General features: G+C 40.7%; 1 protein-coding gene and 1 non-coding gene across 2 annotated transcripts in view; one reads left to right on the top strand and one right to left on the bottom strand.

Annotated features, from left to right (window-relative positions):
• Positions 1 to 16158, top strand: part of Supt16h (SPT16 homolog, facilitates chromatin remodeling subunit) — a 34147-nt gene that overhangs the window by 6501 nt on the left and 11488 nt on the right. The window contains exons 2-18 of the mRNA XM_021182687.3: positions 5234 to 5326; positions 6076 to 6246; positions 6966 to 7118; positions 7593 to 7739; positions 8101 to 8252; positions 8867 to 9039; positions 9364 to 9454; positions 10641 to 10714; positions 10842 to 10954; positions 11849 to 11914; positions 12025 to 12120; positions 12343 to 12458; positions 12555 to 12708; positions 13645 to 13772; positions 14879 to 15014; positions 15113 to 15239; positions 15427 to 15545. Of these exons, the coding sequence (XP_021038346.1) occupies positions 5234 to 5326; positions 6076 to 6246; positions 6966 to 7118; positions 7593 to 7739; positions 8101 to 8252; positions 8867 to 9039; positions 9364 to 9454; positions 10641 to 10714; positions 10842 to 10954; positions 11849 to 11914; positions 12025 to 12120; positions 12343 to 12458; positions 12555 to 12708; positions 13645 to 13772; positions 14879 to 15014; positions 15113 to 15239; positions 15427 to 15545 (2109 nt within the window). The remainder of the gene's footprint in view (positions 1 to 5233; positions 5327 to 6075; positions 6247 to 6965; positions 7119 to 7592; positions 7740 to 8100; positions 8253 to 8866; positions 9040 to 9363; positions 9455 to 10640; positions 10715 to 10841; positions 10955 to 11848; positions 11915 to 12024; positions 12121 to 12342; positions 12459 to 12554; positions 12709 to 13644; positions 13773 to 14878; positions 15015 to 15112; positions 15240 to 15426; positions 15546 to 16158) is intronic.
• On the bottom strand, positions 3736 to 3842 carry LOC115029365 (U6 spliceosomal RNA). The gene has a single exon (XR_003834916.1). It is a non-coding gene; the product is annotated as a U6 spliceosomal RNA (small nuclear RNA).

Genomic DNA, 16158 nt, shown 5'->3' with positions numbered 1-16158 from the left:
GTCAGTAAATCAATCAGTCAATCTATATATGCAGCTAGTTCTGTGAAGTGTAGCATGTGCAGGTCTGGCTAGTAAACGACACTTGGTGATAGGTGGTTCTGCTCCTAGCTGTGTATCTGTTGCACTGTTTCTAGTGTTGCTTTGGTGTCCCTTTTTTTCCTTTTTTTTTTTTGAGACAGGAACTCCTGGAACTCAAAACTATCCTCTTGCCTCTGTCTCCCAGAGTGTTGGGATTAGATAAGCATGTGCCACCCACCCAGTTGCTGTACTTACTTTTAAATGCTCACTGGTGCTTGGAGAGATGGCTCAGCACTGGCTGCTCTTCCATAGAACCCAGGTTGTATTTCCAACATCTGCATGACAGTTCTCAACCAACTGAAAGTCAGGTTCCAAAAGATCCCGTGCCCTCTTCTGGCCTTCTTGGGCACCAGGTGCAAGCATTGTGCAAAGGCAGAGAAGCAAGCAAAGTACCTCCCATACTCCTACTACTTCTCCTCCTCCTCCTCCTCCTCCTTCTGATGGCCCATATCTTGAGACATGGGAATGGGAGGCTAGGAGTTCAAAGTCATCCTTGATTACATATGAGATTTGAGGACACTTTGGACTGCATGAAATCCTGTCTGGAAGGAAAATCCCTGTAAAACAATGTGTTTATATACCTTATTTTATTCGTGTGGGTGTTTTGCTGGCATGCATGTCTATGTACCATGTTCACACCTAGTATCTGAGGAGCATTGGCTCCCCCAGACGTGGAGTTACAAAACAGACAGTTATGAGCTGTGGATGAACCTTGTCCTCTGGAAAAGCAACCACTATTAATAACTGAGCCATCTCTGCAGCACCATCACACTTCTTAATTATAGCAAGAGACTATGTTCAGTGTTGTGCTTGTACCATCTATATATCACCTAGTTTGGAAGAACATACTGTGATGCTCATACAATAATGATGTCACCTAGTGCTCCTTTCTCATCAGTTTTATCTCTGCTTTATTTCTTTCTCTTAAAGAAGCTTTTAATGAAAGATTTCCAGCTCTCTGTCGTGTTTGCTTCCTATAGGCATGTTTGGCATCTCTCGGGTTTTAGAGATCTAAGAAACCAAATGAAAGCCAAGTATATTTGTATATATCTCTGTTATCCAGAACTTGGGAAGCTGAGGATGGAGGGTCATGAGCCACATAGGCTACATACTAAGACTTTGTTTCAAAGAAGAAAATAAATTAGAGTCTCCACATTTGAAATAAGGTATAAAGGGACTGAACACTGAATGAGGGGAACCTCTCATCTGGAAAGGGTAGATGGGCTGGGATTATTCCATAGAAATCCACTAGATGTCAGTGTTTAAGGTTTTTGTTTTTCTGTATTCAGTAAGAACATTCAAAAGTGAGTGTTATTATCAGGCTGAAGGGTGGCTCAGCGGTTAAGAGCGCTGACTGCTTTTGTAGAGGGCCTGAGTTCAATTCCCAGCAACCACATGGTGGCTCACAACCATCTGTAATGGGATCTGATGTCATCTTCTAGAGTGTCTGAAGACAGTGACAGTGTACTTACATACATAAACAATCTTTTTTTAACAAGTGTTATTATCTGAAATTATGCAGAATTTTTACTTAACTTCCTGATAATTTAGAACATCTCTTCTTCTAGGTCTAGTATTTGAGTTGAGCATTTCCAAATACATTTAATGCTTCAACATGTGTTTTTTGTTGTTGGTGGTGGTTTTTTTGTTTTTTTGGGTTTTTGGTTTGGTTTTTTGTTGTTGTTGTTTTGGGGTTTTTTGGTTTGGTTTTGGTTTTGGGGAGGTTTTTTGAGGCAGGGTTTCTCTGTATAGCCCTGGCTGTCCTGGAGCTCACTTTGTAGACCAACCTGGCCTCGAACTCAGAAATCTGCCTGCCTCTCCCTCCCGAGTGCTGGAATTAAAGGCGTGTGCCACCACCACTTGGCTAACATGTGGTTTCAGACCCAATTCCCCTCTGTGGTACTTCTGTCTCCTGGCATTCTATGAGACCTCTTAGTATCTCTTCCCAGTGACAGAACTTGTGAGTCATTTAGTACAGGTGTAGCTAGCTCTGCTCACTTAGTCATTTACTGCTATTCTCCTTTGGGGTTAAGGGGGACTAGTAAACTCTTTAAATTATTTAAATGATACTGTATATTAGTATAAACAGGAAAGTATGTCATTTGTCAAAAAGAAAGTAATATAAATACCAACAAATTATAGCAAGTGTTAGGGTCCAGCTCAAGCATATACAATTTTTTGTTGTTGTTTTTCGAGATAGGGTTTCTCTTTCAAGATAGTGTTTAAAACCCAAGAGTAGTCCTGACTGTCCTGGAACTCACTCTGTAGACCAGGCTGGCCTCGAACACAGAAATCCGACTGCCTCTGCCTTGCCAGTGCTGGGATTAAAGGCGTGCACCACCACGCCTGGCAAGCATATGCATTTTTTATATGAACAAGATTAAGAGAAAACTGGACACTGTAACTTTTACTCTAAGTTTGAATATTTAAACTCACGGTTTCCTTTTCAACTGCACAGGTTTTTAGAACTCAGGACACTTATTTTTTGTTGGTTATATATAATGACTAATCTTGATAGCAGTAACATTAGCTTTCTGATTTGCACTGAGAGTTTTAGTAAAGGACCATTTTAGTCTTTAGTGGAGATAAATACTGGTGTAATAGTTCTTGTGAGCTAAACACTATTAAAGCACATTGCCTGGTAATTCTAAGGACACTACTTCAGAAGGTAAAGACTAGAGGTTTACAAAGTTGAGTCACATTTAGGTGGGGTGATGGTTTAAACCCAAGAGTAGTCTGGTCTTAGGAGTGTTTGTCCAGCAGCACATACTGCTTCTCTAAATACAGAGCGCACACCAGCAACTTAATACCCATTACTTGGAATTGTTAAGAGAAATTATTCGGGATGCTGAGGTAGAGTATCATGAAATTTAAGGCCAACCTTAGCTACAAGTGAAGCCTTGTCTCCAAGGAAAATAAATCACCGCTTTTAATATCCTATCTGATAAAGCTTGTCAGAAACCTTTAATCCTACCACTTGGGAGTCAGAGGCAGGCGGATCTCTAAGTTTGCAGACAGCATGGTCTACAAAGAGTTCCAGGACAGCCCAGGTTACAAAGAGGAGCCCTATCTCAAACAAACAGAACAAATGATTTCAAACTTCACAGTAAAGCTGTCCAGTGACTTCCATCTTTCATAGCTCTGCTAAAAATTGCTTGGTTTGTTAACAAAGAAGAAAATGATAGCAGAAGAATAATGCTTGCTATTCTATTATTCCTGTCTCTAAAAGTTTTTTTTTAATTGGGTATTTATTTCATTTACATTTCCAATGCTATTCCAAAAGTCCCCCACAGCTCCCCTACCCACCCACTCCCACTTCTTGGCCCTGGCATTCCCCTGTACTGAGGCATATAAAGTTTGCACAACCAATGGGCCTCTCTTTCCACTGATGGCTGACTAGGCCATCTTCTGATTCATATGCAGCTAGAGACACGAACTCCGGGGGGGTATTGGTTAGTTCATATTGTTGTTCCACCTATAGGGTTGCAGATCCCTTCAGCTCCTTGGGTACTTTCTCTAGCTCCTCCATTGGGGGCCCTGTGATCCATCTAATACCTGACTGTGAGCATCCACTTCTTTGTTTGCCAGGCCCCGGCATAGTCTCACAAGAGACAGCCATATCTGGGTCCTTTCAGCAAAATCTTACTAGTGTATGCAAAAAATATGGAATGCTTCACGAATTTGCGTGTCATCCTTGCACAGGGGCCATGCTAATCTTCTCTGTATCTTTCCAATTTTAGTATGTGTGCTACTGAAGCGAGCACTCTCCAAAAGTTTTAAGAGTGTGTATGTTAGGGCTGGTGAGATGGCTCAGTGGGTAAGAGCACCCGACTGCTCTTCCGAAGGTCCAGAGTTCAAATCCCAGCAACCACATGGTGGCTCACAACCATCCGTAACAAGATCTGGCGCCCTCTTCTGGAGTGTCTGAAGACAGCTACAGTGTACTTACATATAATAAATAAATAAATCTTTAAAAAAAAAAGAGTGTGTATGTTATACGTATGTGTGAGGCCAGAGGTTATTCTTGTATGTTATTCTTCAGGTGTTGTCCACTTTGTAAAAATGAAGTGTCAAGAGACTAGGGAGATGACTCTATAAATGCTTCAGATCCTTGGCATCCAGGTAAAAGCTAACTCCTTAGTCTGTTTCTGTATCCCAGTGCTGGAAATGGGGAGTTTAGATAGATACCCCTGGAGCTCATTGTCAGCTAGCCTAGCTGAATCAGTGAACTCCAGGTTAAGTGAGAGACCATGGCTCAAAGAATAAGGTTGTACACTTAAAACCCGAGAAGTAGAAGGACCTCTGTAAAAGACTGGTCCTCAGAGTTCCAGATTAGGAACTTTGAGAGCGGTTGAGGATGATGCTGACATCTTGACCTCTGGCCTCCACACATGCTCAGGGAAAGCTGAGTGAAATGCTGATAATACCAAACAGATGAACACAGAAAGCATGTTAAATGAAAGGAACCACACAAAAATGCTGCATACTAATATGTCCAGAGTAGGCAAATCAGTAGAAACAGATTACTGATTCAAATAGCTGGAGAGGAAGCAAAAAGATGAGATTATTGCTAATGAGTAAAAGGTTTCTTTTGGAGATGATGTTCTGCAGTTTGATGATGATAGTGGTTGCACATCCATGAATATATTACGATGGCATGATACGGAAAATGGATGGCTTTATAAAGTATCTCAGAGCTTGAAGTGTTTGTTTGTTTGTTTGTTTAGGTGACTAATAGCTGTATTGTTACTAAGCAGGCATTCATGTCAGATTACTGTTAGGAAAAATACCCTTGGCAGATATTGAAATCTGTATTTCTGTTAATGTGTGTAGAAAACAATAAGGTGCTAGAAAGATGCACTTTTTCTGCACATATCAGGACATGAGTTCTGATCCCCACCTTAAACATAAGAAGTCATCATAGAGCATTTAACTTCACCATTGGGGGACAGACAGGTGAGTTCCAAGAGCAGCTCACTGCCTGACCAGTCTAGTCAAACAGCAAATTTCTGGTTCAGTGAGAGACCCTACTTCAAAGCAGTGAGGTAGAGAGTAATAAAAGATACTCCATACCCTGTTCTGGCCTCCAGGAACACATACGCACAGCGGGGGTGGGATGTTAATTAAAATACCTTAAATTACCCTCTCTTTTCAGAAAGGAGAAGACGAGTATGCCAGTATTGATGCCATTGTTGTATCGGTGGGTGTTGATGAAGAAATTGTGTATGCCAAGTCAACTGCCTTACAGGTAAAGGCTTACAGCTTTCAGTGCTTGGGTCTGGTGCATAGCTCAGTAGTAAAAGATGTGGTTGGTATTTGAGAGGCTCGGTACTTTCTCTCCGGGGCTAGTCCGTTACTCAGTCCCATTCCCTGTGTCTGAGGCTCTCACTGGTGCTGTGTTACAAGTGAGTAGATAGTAGAGCGTCTATATCATTGCATAATTTCCATTGGATTTACCACTGAGTAGAACCTAAGGAAGAAAGGAATGAATAGAGAAAATGTATTTAATTGCATATAACAAAAAGAACCAGTGGATTGAATGAAGAATTTTCAGGAACCCAGGTTTTTTCAATTCCCTGATATTCCATTTTGCTTATGATATGAAATATCTGCTAAAACTCTGGTCATTCTTTCTATACTCTAAGCAGAAATACAGACAAATGAAGACTAGTAACATTCCTATTTTAAAATGGCTTGTGACATAGTGTATCTAAGCATAAACTTTCCCTGGACTCCCTTCACTGCCAAGGAAAAGTAAATGAAACACAAAATGTCCAGTTTTGATGTCTTTATCTATGAAATATTTTAAGCATATAAAAGCAGACGGAATGAATGCTCATGTGCACAACATTTTGCCCCCTATTATTCAGCCCCTGATCCAGGTTGGTTTATTTGTATCCACATCAAAGTTACTCCATCCCAAATCGAAAAGTTAACCTAGATATTTATATGTTTATTTGTAATACTTTAGTTACTGTTTTTTTTTTTTTCCCATAGACGTGGCTCTTTGGTTATGAACTAACTGATACAATCATGGTCTTCTGTGATGACAAAATCATCTTCATGGCCAGCAAAAAGAAGGTGGAGTTTCTGAAGCAGATTGCCAATACTAAAGGCAATGAGAATGCTAATGGAGCCCCTGCCATCACACTGCTTGTCAGAGAGAAGGTTGGGACCAATATATGTTGTTACAAATTAAGTGTTAAGCACAAGTGTCTTGGGGCGTTTAAAATGCATGAGAAAGGATTGCCAGGTATGGCAAAACACGCCTTTAATCCCAGCACTTAGGAAACAAAGGCACACAGATCTCTGAGTTCAAGGCCAGCCTGGTCTACATAGTGAAAAACATAGAGAACCTATGCTAAAGTGGGGAGAAAAGCTAGCCAGAGCAACATAGAGAACCTATGTTAAAGTGGGGAGAAAAGAAAAGTTGTAGCTCTAATTACAGAACTCTGTCTTCAGTTGGGTAGGAAAATAAGAGCTCTGGAGCTGTTAGCTTGGTGGTAATGGAGTATGAACTGTGGGCTCTGGTAAGCACTACTAATTTACTGACCATGTTCCCAGGTTGTAATTTGTTTCCATTGCAATGACTACTTAAGCACATAGCCTAGAAATCCTTACAATAACTTAGATATGCTTATTTCTCAGAATTTTTATTTGAGTTTTCTGTCTCTTCTTAAAGGAAGAGAATACCCTTGTCTTGTCTTGTCAAAATATGCAAAGAAAATGTCTGTCAGCTTTCAGTATGTGATAATCTGCCATGAAGAATTGGATAGGAGGCTCAGAGAACTCATCCTCCATGGTTTAGATTATTACTCTCTACTTATTAGATAGAAAATAGAAGTCTAATTCTTGAAGTAACATCTCCTTTTCTGTGGCAATGATAGAATGAAAGTAACAAGAGCAGCTTTGACAAAATGATTGACGCTATCAAAGAAAGCAAGAGCGGCAAGAAGATCGGAGTGTTCAGCAAAGACAAGTTCCCTGGAGAATTCATGAAGAGCTGGAGTGATTGTCTCAACAAGGAGGGCTTTGACAAAGTAAGGCTTCATCCGGAAGCAGCCCACTGAAGGGGAGAGGGGAGGTGGAGTGGGCTTCCCTTGGAGCAGAGGATTTTCATTTGGGGAAATCCATGTTCATTCATATTTCATGTCTTTTGGCTAAATAATATTCCAGTTAGTTTTCAGTCAGAAAATAAGTGCGTCAACCACATTAGACAGCTTATATTAGATAGTTAAGAAGAATCTCTTGACCAAAATATACTTTGGGGTCATCTTTTTCCCTGCCTTCCTGCCTGTCTCCCTTCAGCAATATAATTATGTCTAAAGAGATACATTTGTTTTAAGTAGTGCATTAGCTTAGTGTCTCATAGAGCACATGTTCTAAGAGAGCTACTTTAAGTGTAGACTCAGTTTGGGAAGAGCCTGAGCATTCTGAGGAGACAGTTGTACTGGTGGTTCTCAAGGTGTGTGCAGCAGCTCTGTGTGTAGTAGAAATCCATCACCTTGCTACAGGTAGACATCAGCGCTGTTGTGGCATACACCATTGCTGTGAAAGAGGATGGTGAGCTCAACCTGATGAAGAAAGCAGCCAGCATCACCTCTGAGGTCTTCAACAAGTTCTTTAAGGAAAGAGTCATGGAAATAGTGGATGCAGATGAGGTAAGGAAAGAGGGAGGCTCTTTTTAGTGGATTGATGAAGCAGCCCTGATCCTGCCTGGCTTGTTTCACTCTTTGTTTTGCTTTTTATTACCTTTGAAGTTGGTAACTGCCATCTCCTTCAAAATAAGTAAACGTGAATGTGGTTTATTGAGGCTGTTGTTTTACTCCAACATGGAAACGTGTTTTCAAAACATGGAGAGCTATGAATTCCATGTAAGCACCACATTTCCTTAGTATATTGTTATCTATGTGGTATGTACACCAAAGATTATATCAGCATGTGCTATGATTTTAGATTAAATATCATGCACTTCTGTGTACTACCCTCCAGTGAGTGTTACTGTATTCCTATGTACTCTAGAAAGTTCGGCATAGCAAATTGGCTGAGTCTGTGGAAAAGGCCATTGAAGAAAAAAAATACCTAGCTGGGGCAGATCCTTCCACTGTGGAAATGTGTTACCCTCCTATCATTCAGAGTGGTGGCAACTATAATCTCAAGTTCAGTGTGGTGAGGTAAGTGTAGAAACTACATAATATAATGACATGTTTTTTCTTTTGACTTTTTCAAAAAGTCAAAAGAGATAGAATTATTAATCTGATTTATATATAGTCTTTCTGTGTATATGTTTATTTCTTTACTTCTTACATTATAGCACTTAATAATAAATATTTTTCCAAATTATTAAATATGCTAGAAAAGGGGGGCTGAAGAGATAGCCTGGTGCTAAAGGGCTCACACTGCTACTCTCTCATGAGGACCAGAGTTGAGATACCAGCATGACCCTCATCAGGTAGCTCGCAAACACCTGTACCAGCTCCCAGGGTCAGAGGCCTCCTTCCCCTGACCTCATTGGCACATACCTGTAACTAAAATGCTTTTAAATTCTAAAAAAGTCAGGTGTGGCAAACGCTTTTTTAGCATTTGGGAGGCAGGGGCAAGTGGTTCTCTGAATTCAAGGCCAATCAGAGCTACATAAGGACTGGTTGATGCTGTACCTCAGCAGCAGAGCCCTGCTCTGTTCTTCTCTTTATAATACAGTGTTCATCTCTCCCTGATTGTGGATGTTGTGTGCCGGTGATACTTTGCTGGATTTGGTGATAAAATGCATTCTTTCTTTGGTTTCTAGTGATAAGAATCATATGCATTTTGGGGCCATTACGTGTGCCATGGGCATTCGCTTTAAATCTTACTGCTCCAACCTTGTTCGCACTCTGATGGTTGATCCCACTCAGGAAGTTCAAGAAAATTACAACTTTTTACTTCAACTTCAAGAGGAGTTGCTAAAGGAGTTAAGACATGGTAAGACTACTCAGAAAGGGTTGGAAGTCCTAGTGTTTCATAGTACCCCTTGCGGATAGAGCTTGGTGCTATCATGTGCAAAGCCTGTATGCCATCCCTAGCACTGCCAAAAGAGACTGACTTCGGTCTTCGATACCACAAAAGAAACACGTGATATATGCTTTCTTTTTAAAAACTTCAGATTTCTAATTCCTATCATGGCAGACATTCCTCCTGCTGAGAAACACAGGGACTTAGAAGGTGAAAACAGCCTGATTGCATGGTGTCATTTTGTTACTGTTTCCCTCTGAAAAATACTTAATGTCTCTTTCCTTATCTTACTAGGTGTGAAGATATGTGATGTGTATAACTCTGTCATGGATGTGGTTAAGAAGCAGAAGCCAGAATTGCTGAACAAAATTACAAAGAATCTAGGGTGTGTTACAGTGTGTATTGTGTTTCTTGACTCAAGTTTTCATGACTAGCAGCCTGTATTCTTAGACTGATTTTGGCAGTATTTGAGAGTGTTTGATTTTTGTGTTTTCCAGCAGTAACTCAAACTGTCCTCCAATTCCTGTGTAGCCCACACTGTCCTTGAATTTTCAGACCTTCCTGCCATCCTGAGTCACACAAAACTTCCCAAGTACAGAGGTTACCGGAATGTGCCGTCACATAACCTAGCCCATATTTCTATTTGTTTGGTTTTTCCACCAGTATTTTGTAGTACAAGTTGGTGTTACCAGAGAGAGAAAGATTTAGTTGCTTTCAAGTTAATAGGGATAGATTTTTCTAGACCATTATAGGAATCCAGACACTTCTCCAGGATCAAATTAGCTTGTTTACTATTAATGAATGTAGGATGTCCTGCTGTGTTTATTTTGAATTTAAAACAGTGTTTGTCAAAAAAATGTTTCATTGGAGAACTTTTTTGTTTGTTCATTTGTTTGTTTGTTTTCAAGACAAAGTTTCTCTGTGTAGCCTTGGCTGTCCTGGAACTTGCTCTGTAGACCAGGCAGACCTCCAACTTAGATATCTGCCTGCCTCTGCCTCTGCCTCCCAAGTACTGGGATTAAAGGCTTGTGCCACCACTGCCCAGCTGGGAAACTTTCTTTTTAAAGAAAAAATTTCACATTTGTTTATATACTGTGGAGGAGACTTTGGTTGCATAGTGTTGTATATGCGGAGGTCAGAGGGCAAATCATGAGGCAGTTTGTTCCCTTCTGTAGATATGCCCTTACCAGTGAACCATCTCACTGGTCCTAGAAATTAATAAGAGAGTATATTACTTTTGTGAGTGTGTGCACATGCATGCACTGTGTTTTCTTTCTGCTTGTTGTTGTTGTTGGAGGACAGGGCCTCAGTGTGCAGCCCAGATTAATCTTGTACCAATGTTCATTAATGCTCCTGCCTCAGCCTCCTGAATGCACGTATTTCAGGCATGGGCCATGCGTGACACCCTTTGTTTGTTTGTTTGTTTGTTTTCATTTCTTCTTTGCTTATAGATCATCAAAGGCAAATCACTTCCACGTATCAGCCTGCTTTATCTGAAAGTTGAAATCACATCTGGGCTGTGTTGCTGATGTTTTAACCTGCTGCTTATATTTATCTTTGTTTGTTTTTAGATTTGGGATGGGAATTGAATTCCGTGAAGGCTCTCTAGTAATCAATAGTAAAAATCAGTACAAGCTAAAGAAAGGTAACTTTTATATGCATGCAGTGAGAAAATAACTTTTTGAGTGGTTTCTTGTCATTCCTTTTCTGTTAAATTTTACTCCTCTGTACCCTTCTGTGGCAACTGACTGATCCCCATTTTATTATTCTAGGGATGGTTTTTAGCATCAACCTAGGATTTTCAGACCTGACTAACAAAGAAGGGAAAAAGCCAGAAGAGAAAACCTATGCCCTGTTCATTGGTGACACGGTGCTTGTAGATGAGGTGTGCTACTTCTTCTTAAGATTTTGGTGTCATGAACTAATCTTTGAAGTCTGATGTGAACTCTGGTACTTCCGGTTTGTTGATGGTTGCTAGGTGGGGAAGTCCATGACCTAGACTTGATAGAACAGTTAGGAATGAAGGGGCATTAGGTGTCCTTATCACTCCCATGTATTCCCTTGGAGCAGTGTTTCTCCTTGAATGTAGAACTGAAGTTTTAGTGGCAAGGCTTAGTAACAATTCCCTGGAATCCTTTTGTCTTTCTCAGAGCTGGAGTTACAGATATGCATGACTACCCAGCTCTTTTGTGGGTTCCTCTTCCCACATGGCTAGCTATCTCAACCCCAGAATTGATTCTTCTTTTCAAGTATGTGTATGTGTGGGAGTACCCATGAATGCCAAAGGCCTTTGGTCTCCAGAGCTGGAACTGCAAGTAGTTGTAGGGTTGCCCAGTATGTGTGTGCTAGGAGCTGAGCACAGGTCTTGCCTGTGTAATAGGAATGTGCACTCTAAGCCACTGAGCCACCTCTCCAACCCCAGAGCTGCTTTATAGTGATGTTAAATTGTTCCATGTTCATATTAGAAAGGTAAACACCTATGTGTATTGTCAGATCTTTAGAACTTTACAGTATCTGTATAAAGAAAGCAGTTTAGTATTCCTATATACAAATAAAGAGGCTTCTAAAAAGTAGAGGTGCCAGAGATAGGTAAGGCCAGATCTCAAGTAAAGCATTGCTCAGGTTATAGTTCCTACAGAGAAGCTAGAAGAGTGAAAATCATTTGTTCTTCTTAAAAGATTTTATCATCTAGAAAGTTTTTGATATTGCCTAGCCATATGCTAAGTTAAAAGCAAGAGTTCACTTTAAATAGGAGCTCTAAATTCTCCTTTTCTTCTAGGATGGTCCAGCCACTATTCTTACTTCTGTGAAAAAGAAAGTAAAGAATGTGGGGATTTTCCTGAAGGTGAGAAAATGATAAGTGATTGTTGCAGGAACATCAGTACAGTGAAAAAGTTAAGCGACATAGCTCTTTAAAAAAGTAAAAAGTATTTTTATTATACCTTACTCCCTTAGAATGAGGATGATGAAGAGGAGGAGGAAGAGAAAGATGAGGCAGAGGACCTTTTGGGAAGAGGCTCTAGAGCGGCATTACTTACTGAAAGAACAAGGGTAAGTTTACTGTTCACGTTTACTATGTAGCTGGATATGCTGGTGTACATCTGTAAAATCCCAGCACGAAGCAGGCTAAGGCATGAAGATGACCACTTTAAGTTCGCCTGGGACCACATATGCAAGGTTCAGGCCAACCATGGGGCATTAGGAAACTGGCAAAACACTAGTGTCCTATCATGTGCTCCCCATGTTCTGGTGACTTGATTCTCACTTTGCTAGAATGAGATGACTGCAGAAGAGAAGCGAAGAGCACATCAGAAGGAACTGGCAGCACAGCTCAACGAGGAAGCCAAGAGGAGGCTGACAGAGCAGAAAGGGGAACAGCAGATTCAGAAGTAGGAGTCCACACTGAGCAAGGCGATAGTCTAGAGATGGTGTGACTGTAGGGATTTCTCAATTGTCTTTTTGCTTTATTTTTAACCCCACTCCAGAGCTCGAAAATCTAATGTGTCCTATAAAAACCCATCTCTGATGCCTAAGGAACCACATATTCGGGAGATGAAGATCTATATTGATAAGAAATATGAGACTGTGATAATGCCTGTGTTTGGCATTGCCACACCCTTCCATATTGCCACAATCAAGGTACCAGTATTCAAGTATCCAAGGTTCTAGTGTCTGCCTAATTCTCTGCTCTTCTCTTACCTTGACCTTTCACACTCCAGTGTGCTGATTGTCTGCTTTCTCCTTTATCTCCCACTGTTGCTTTCCTTCCCTTTCAGTTTTCACTTTGTAGGAAGCTAAATTAGACTAGAAAAGGAATCCGTTTACCAGTTGGGGGGTAGGGAGTTGTTGTTGTTGTTTTGTGCTGTATATGTTGGAGGAGAGTGTGTGTGTCCCTGGGGGTATAAGATGCATGTGCCATATGTCAGTGTCTGGTGTCTTAAGTTCATAGATAGCTCGCTCGCTCTCTCTCTCTCTCTCTCTCTCTCAACCCTGTTTTTTGAGGCAGGATCTTTTATTGAGACTTGAGCCCAATAATTAGCTAGAGTGGCTGGCCACCAAGCTCTGGAAATCCCTGTGTCTGCCTACCATTAGCCCTAGGATTATAGACATACACACCTCACTTGGATTTTATGTGGGTGTTAGGGCCCCAAACTTGGGTCCTTGTGTTTGTGCAGCAAGCACTTTGCCATCTGAGCCATCTCTCTAGCCCCTATCATGTGTGTCTTTCCTTGAATTTGTAACTATTATTTAATCCTAAATTGTATTCCTGTCACAAGATACTTTTATAGCTAGGTGATTTTTTTTTTTTTTGAAACAGTTTCTTAATTATGTGAAAAACACTGCTGAATATTTCTATCTCGATTTTGGTTCAGTTTCATAGGTTCAGCTGAAGGAACAGCAAACTCTGGCCTTTTTCTTCTGCAGCTAGGAATTGAACCAGGCCCTTGCCTGCTCTAGATAAATGCCTTGCCACTGAGCTTTGTTCTTAGTCCCTCATACTCCTAACTGCTAACTTCATTTTAGCATCTTTATAATCTAGTAACAAAGCTAACTTTCCTCTCTTTCTTTGAACAGAACATAAGTATGTCTGTCGAAGGAGACTATACTTACTTGCGAATCAACTTCTATTGTCCAGGCAGTGCTCTGGGCAGGAATGAGGGCAACATCTTTCCTAACCCTGAAGCCACTTTTGTCAAGGAAATGTGAGTCCCTAGGAAACAAGTGTCTCCAACCTGTGCTAGTGGAGCAGTGACCTCACATGTCCATTCCCTGCTACATCCTTTCACAAGAACCCACTGCAAAGCCTTCCTTGGTGGCATTTGTTTAGGTTACATTGCTGACTTTGTAATGTTTTAAGTATGGATCCTAATTTATGTTTCTCATATGGCTATTTTACATTCACACTACCCATTTTGCAATCGAATCCTCAGGTAAAAAAACATGTGTGGGCCAACTGTGGCAACACACAGCATAGCTTGAAGTTCACATTTAAGAGACTGAGGCAAAAAGTTTACAAATTCAAGGCATCCTGGGATACAAAATTAATTCCAGGGAACCCTGAACTATAGCGAGAACTATCTCAAAATAGAAACAAAAAAAAGGAGAAGAAAGAAAATATGTGTTGCTTTGAATTCTCTTCCATCATGGAGTGGTATAGAATATTGGGAGATACTGCATCAAATTTGAAAAAATAAAAGTGTAGTTTCCCTACTCCAGGGAATTAGCTATTGATATTTTCCACTTAAAAGAAAAAAAAAATTTTTTTTCTGTTTTCCTAACCATTCCCATTTTTAGTGGTAGTTTTTCTTTTAAAAACATGTTAAGCCATCTGGGCATGGTAGCCCTTAGGAGGTGAAACATGAGGATTGGGAGTTCAAGGCCAGCCTTTGAACATAGCAAGGTCAAAGCCCGTTTGCATTACATACGATGTCTTTTAAAAGATAGACTTGGAGAAAATTGGTAAAGTGCTTATCATACAAGCTTGAGGACCAAAGTTCAGGTCTCCAAGACCCACATTAAAATACATAAATATAGGTGCAGTAGCTTGCATCTGTAGTCCCAGCATTGGGGAGGTAGAGACAGGGAGAGGACCCTTGGAATTTGCTAACCAGCCCATCTAGATAGATCTGAGAGAGAGCGTCTCCCAAAACGGCAAAAGTTACTAAGAAAAACATTCAGTGTTGACTTCTGGCCTCTACACAAACACATGGCACATACACACAATAGAGAAATTAAGCCACTTAAAAACTGTAATAATGGGTTTGGGTTACCTAGCCTGATAAACATCTATACAAATGTTCTTCTACAGTACATACCGAGCTTCAAATATGAAAGCACCTGGAGAGCAGACTGTACCCGCCTTAAATCTTCAGAATGCGTTCCGAATTATAAAAGAAGTGCAAAAACGTTACAAGACCAGGGAAGCTGAAGAGAAAGAAAAAGAGGTGAGTCTGAACACAACAAGGCACCTTTGTACAGACAGGTCTTTGGAGGTTGATATGAAGGCTACATGCACATGCACATACTGTTTTGTGACCCTTAGGGCATTGTTAAACAAGACTCACTGGTGATCAACCTAAATCGGAGTAATCCAAAACTGAAAGATCTGTACATTCGTCCAAACATTGCCCAGAAGAGAATGCAGGGCTCACTGGAGGCTCATGTCAATGGTATGTATGGATACCCTCTCATGTGCTGGACTGTACCTTCACAGAGTAGAACATGCTAGAGTGATGGGAGGAAGCAGAGGACAAGATGACCAGAACGAATGGGGACTTGATAAATGGTGTCTCTCTGACCTTGTTCAAGCCTAAGATGACACTGCTTAACACTTGGTGACCCTGTTGTTTGCCACAGGTTTCCGATTCACATCTGTTCGAGGAGACAAGGTGGATATTCTGTACAATAATATCAAGCATGCGCTGTTCCAGCCCTGTGATGGCGAGATGATTATTGTTTTGCACTTTCACCTCAAGGTACACACTTCTACCTAAGCTAGCATGATTCAGAGCTCTCAGCAAAAACTGAATTTTTCTCACTTATTAAATAAAATTATATTCATTAAAGAGGTTTTTAAAAACAGGATTATAAAGTACAGTAGCCTAGTGACTTTGATTACAGTTGCATACAGGAGTATGGTTAAAGTTATTTGCAGGAATCAGGGTACCTGTTAAGTGACTACACCATGAAAGGAAATGTCTCTTATCTTCCTTGGCAACCAAGATCCTCTCTCTTTCTGTGATGGGGTGTTGACAGGTATACATAGCTGCCTTGAGGTCAGGATCATATCATTGCCAGAAGACTCCTCTGCTCCATCTTTCTACTCTCCCATTATCTCTTCCTTTTCCTCTACAATGTTCTAAGCCATGGAAGGAATGATGGGATGTTCCATTGATGGCTGAGCATGCAACAGTTACTTAGTCTTAGAACTTTGACCAATCACCAGGTTCTGGACTTACTACTACTACTGCCCACTGCAAAAAAGAAGCTTCTCTGACCAGAGATCAGGACTAAGGGTCGGGTTGATGGAATCTTTTAGAAGGTGGTTTGATGGGTGTAGCATACCCATTTAACAAAACAACAGCTCGA

The sequence above is a fragment of the Mus caroli genome, unplaced genomic scaffold, assembly GCF_978045245.1.
Source record: "Mus caroli unplaced genomic scaffold, Mus_caroli_1 scaffold_12, whole genome shotgun sequence".
NCBI lineage: Eukaryota > Metazoa > Chordata > Mammalia > Rodentia > Muridae > Mus > Mus caroli.
The sequence above is the reverse complement of the archived record's forward strand: the minus strand, read 5'-3'. Positions and strand labels throughout refer to the sequence as shown.